Here is a 4,969-nt window from a genome sequence, read left to right as displayed (position 1 = left end):
GTTTGAACGATTGAACGAAGCAAATACATACATTTTCTTTTTTATTTCAAAAAAAAAATATGCGATGTTAGAATTTAAAACATTAGTATAACAGAATTCATAAATCATGTACAATTAATCCTAATAAAGTTGATCTAAGGTGGGTGACCCATCTTTTTTTTTCACTATTATCATTAAGCATAAAAAGTCTAATGGTTAAAGAAGGTGCTACTTTCTTCTGTTGTGATCACTTTCTCACATTAAGAGACTCTCTTTTGAGTTTTTAATGATGGATATACTCTTCTTATCGTTGGACCCATCAAAACTCTGAATCTATTAAAAAATAATAGATTTTTCATATGTTCAACAATGAACATATGTTAAAATACTACAAAATAAGTTACTAATTGATGGTAATGTATGGTTTATCATTTGATATGATATGTATCATATAAGGCAGTTAATTCAAATTCTGAAATTTTAAACGAATTAGCAATTGAATCATGGGAGTAACTAGAAAGTTATCAAGCTAAATTTAGGGTGTCATGAATTTACACTTTCAAGATTACACCTGCAAAAGATCGTTGGCTGTGATATGCGATATAGGCGCCCTAAAGCAGAGCGCCGGCGATAAACCCTCGTCCTTTAAACAAGCCTTCGCCTTCCGCCCGCTTTCTGTAACTGGCTGGCGAAAATGGCTTCCTTCTCGGTAATCCAGCGACCCTCTGCTTCCATGCTCGCTGCTGCTTTCTGCAAGGTACGCTTATACTCTTCGCCTTTTCTCAAACCCCATTTAAATCTAGTAAAAATCTCTGCTTTCGCTTCGCGAAACCCCTCTTCTAAATCCAAATCTCTCAGCACCTCTGCTACACCCAATACCTATCACCACCAGCTTCCGCCATCGCCGCCTCCTCCTTCCTCCGATCCCCGCATCTTCCACAACCCAAACCGTAATCCCAATCAATGGAACCCTCAGAACCATCAGCCTCCTCCCCCCAATCAAAACCCTAACCAAATCAGCCACTATGGACCACACCAATGGAGCCAGTCACAGAACCAACCTCAAACTTTACCTCATCCACCTCCCTCAGGCTATCATCCTCCGGCGAATGCTCCTCCACCGCCTAGTGTTACTCCTCCACCAGCTGGCCCTGGGGATCTTGTAGCTCTCTGTCGCCAGGGTAAAGTTAAGGATGCTGTTGAGCTCTTGAACCAAGGTGCTCGTGCTGACCCTTCTTCCTTCTTCGAACTCATCGCCTCCTGTAACGATGCCAAGCTTCTGGAAGAGCTTAAAAAGATCCACGACTTCTATCTGAGATCTCCCTTTCGGGCTGACCTACAAATTAACAACAAACTGCTCGAGATGTATTCAAAGTGCAGGAGCATGAAGGACGCACGCCGGACATTCGATGGAATGGCTGATAGAAATATGGACTCCTGGCATTTGATGATTAATGGTTATGCATCTAACGGTGAAGGGGATGATGGATTACATCTTTTTGAGAAGATGAGAGATGTGGGAGTGCGGCCTAATTCTCAAACCTTCCTTTATGTTTTGGCTGCATGTGCTAGTGCAGATGCTATCGAAGAAGGATTTATTCATTTTGAATCAATGTCTAAAGATTATGGTATTACGCCTGGGATTGAGCACTATGTTGCAATCATTGAGGTGCTCGGAAATTCAGGGCAACTCCACGAGGCATTAGAGTTCATTGAAAAGTTGCCTTTTGAAGCACCTGCAGTGTTTTGGGAGACCATGATGAACTTAGCCCGCACTCAGGGAGACATTGATCTGGAAGACCAAATGGAAGAGCTTTTGGTGTCAATGGATCCTTTGAAGGTTAATCCTAAAAAGATACTCACACCACTAGCAAAGAGACCAGCAGGTATCAACATGCTTTATGGGAAGAACAAGCTGGGAGAATACCGTTTACCACCACCTCCGCCAAAGGCTCCACCTGTGAAGGAACAGGGCTATGTGCCAGACACCAGATATGTGTTGCATGATATCGACCAAGAGGCTAAGGAGCAGGCTCTCCTCTACCATAGCGAGCGGTTGGCAATTGCTTATGGGCTGATTAGTACACCTGCAAGGACACCCCTTAGGATTATCAAGAATCTCAGGGTATGTGGTGATTGCCATAATGCAATTAAAATCATGTCCAGGATTGTTGGAAGAGAGCTTATTGTTCGTGACAACAAGCGTTTTCATCATTTCAAGGATGGGAAATGCTCCTGTGGGGACTATTGGTGAAGTTGCTGTGTTAGACTGTGGTAAACTTCCAAACATTTCTCATTAGATTTCAGGTTTATGGTGTAAAAAAAAGTTTTCTACTGTTCTGGCTGGCATTACAGGCAGATTGTTTAGCTGTCAGAAGGGTTTGAATTGCAGATTTTTTTTCCTTGCATGATATGGGTTCTGCATGTGGCCAATTGTCAGCTTGTACTGTTTTAGTACTTTCTAATTACTATCTTATGGAATGATCTGAAATACACGGAACTCTATTGTTAATTTGTTTCTTCTTAAATGTGGATTATCGTATTTATATCATTTTAAATGCCTTGCGTGATCATATAAATACGTCGCATGGTCATATCCAAATTCCTTGTATGGTTCTATTTGGAAATTATATGATAAGGAAGTATTTTGCAGGGTTATGCAATTTTTTTATGTTACGTATTGTAAACCATGCTGTTAATAATTACCTTGCATTGCTTAGCGGGTCTGGCATAGCTTAATTTATTGCTTGCTGGACATGTAATGCTTAATTAAGGTTTTCTTAATTGGCCCTGAAGCATTGCATGGGATCCTTACAATGCGTCGCATGGTCATATCCAAATTCCTTGTATGGTTCTATTTGGACATTGTATGATAAGGAAGTATTTTGCAGGGTTATGCAATTTTTTTATTTTACGTATTGTAAACCATGCTGTTAGTAATTTCCTTGCATTACTTGGCGGGTCTGGCATAGCTTAATTTATTGCTTGCTGGACATGTAATGCTTAATTAAGATTTTCTTAATTGGCCATGAAGCATTGCATGGGATCCTTACAAATTCACTGGAATTGTAATTGGTTTAGTATCTATCTGTAGTTTTGATGTGTTGTATGGTATTTGATTTGTACTGACTTGTGACCTAGGGTATTACATATGCTAATTGTTTCTATATAATGATAGTTGTATTTTGGGAAACGAAGCAACCAAGTGATCACAGCTGTTTAAGAACAATCCAGATACAAGATCATTTATCAACTCAAAACTTCTAATATTTGATCTCACTTACAAGCTTAGGAGTTTTCATTAAGGCGTATTTGGTTAGAAATCCTAGTACTATTAGTTTTCATATCTTTTTATTTGTTGTCTATTTATGCGTTTATGCATTTTTGCAAAATGTTAGAAAGTGTTTTTTATCTGTTTATGTTGAGATTGGGTGTACTTGAAGTAAGAAAGGCTGATATTATCTCCTACCTCATAGTTGTGTGCTTTTGTGACATTTTGAAACTCAATTATTTTCTTCTCCCTTGTAAATAGTGACCATTTATTGAATGAAACATGTCTTGTTGTTTTCTATTAACTTGATTAGTTTCTTATTACTTGTTCAACAAATTAGTTTTAGAATCTAGCTTCAAGTTTCATGAAGAATATAATTAACCATTTTTGGAATGTTGATCGTTGAAGCACAAATTTGATTTAGGTTTTATTTGATCCAAAAAACTTGACAAAAACTTTCAACAACTTTACTAGCCTAATGATAACCTATAAGTTGAATGAAGAATATGATAATAAAGGTGTATCTAATTGTAAGATAAACGACTCAAAAGTCTATTGGCCTTTGTATTGCTGACCTTGAAATTTTTTTTGAGGTATGTTGCATTTGTTTTGTCGGTGTCAGCATTCTAATTGAATTATTGAACCCATATTGGCCATACACAATCCCAAACTAATAGGCAATTCTCTCACGACCTCAAAAGTCCTAATAGACTTAACCCAGCCTTAAATGCCAATGCACATTGATATTTCCAAACTAATCTTTTTTGGAATGTTGATTGTTGAAGCACAATTTGATTTAGGTTGTATTTGATCCAAAAAACTTGACTAAAACTTTCAACGTCTTTACCAGGCTAATGATCACCTATAAGTTGAATGAAAATAATGATAATAAATGTGTATCCAATTGTAAGTTAAACTACTCAAAAGTCTATTGGGCTTTGAATCACTTAAATATTATTGAACTTGGAAAAGTTGTAAGGTACATGTGCATTTATTTTGTCTGTGCTAGCATTCCAATTGAATTTTTGAACCCATATTGGCCATACACAATCCTAAACTTATAGGCAATTCTCTCACTGCCTCAGAGTCCTAACAAGCTTAGCCTAGCCTTTAATGTCAATACACATTGACCCAACATAACTCCCTTACGCTTAATGTTCTCACGATTGACTCAATTAACTTTGTTAGGCTCCAATTGACTTAACATTATCGCAAGTCATTGGATCAACCATAATTGACCTACCTAAAAGGCTTGATAAGCTTGTTATCACGTGAATTGGCCGTGATTGAATTAATCAAAACCTCAGTAGAATTGATGAGTTTGGCCAATCCCAAGCAAACCAACTAGATTTTTGTCAACTTATGTGGACTTAGGATCACTTATTTTGACTCTAGTTCTCATAAACAGGCGCACATGTGGACTTAGGATCACTTATTTTGACTCTAGTTCGCATATTCACTTGGTGAATCTAGGGCAACCTGTCTTTGGCCTATGATGATCCATCTTGAGTTATGCTAATTTAGTGTAATTCGACTTGGCCTAATTAGATTATGATTGGGTTTGTTATAATTTGGCATTAGTTGACTTCATTGGCTTAATGGACTAGTTGAATTCCATGTCACATTGTTCAACTCTCTAACTAACTTTATTTGTTCAATTAGACCTACCCTAAATTAGATTACACCCCAATTTGATGTAATAATTATAATTGAGCATTT

General features: G+C 37.5%; 1 protein-coding gene across 1 annotated transcript; it reads left to right on the top strand.

Moving 5' to 3' along the window:
- The first annotated feature begins 532 nt into the window (after window positions 1-532).
- Window positions 533-2,479, top strand: LOC110038340 (pentatricopeptide repeat-containing protein At2g15690-like). The gene has a single exon (XM_020743141.1). The coding sequence runs from the start codon at window positions 674-676 to the stop codon at window positions 2,231-2,233; it is 1,560 nt and encodes a 519-aa protein (XP_020598800.1). The 5' UTR covers window positions 533-673; the 3' UTR covers window positions 2,234-2,479.
- Window positions 2,480-4,969: the final 2,490 nt, after the last annotated feature.

The sequence above is a fragment of the Phalaenopsis equestris genome, unplaced genomic scaffold (genome assembly GCF_001263595.1).
Source record: "Phalaenopsis equestris unplaced genomic scaffold, ASM126359v1 Scaffold232559, whole genome shotgun sequence".
Lineage (NCBI taxonomy): Eukaryota > Viridiplantae > Streptophyta > Magnoliopsida > Asparagales > Orchidaceae > Phalaenopsis > Phalaenopsis equestris.
The sequence above is the reverse complement of the archived record's forward strand: the minus strand, read 5'-3'. Positions and strand labels throughout refer to the sequence as shown.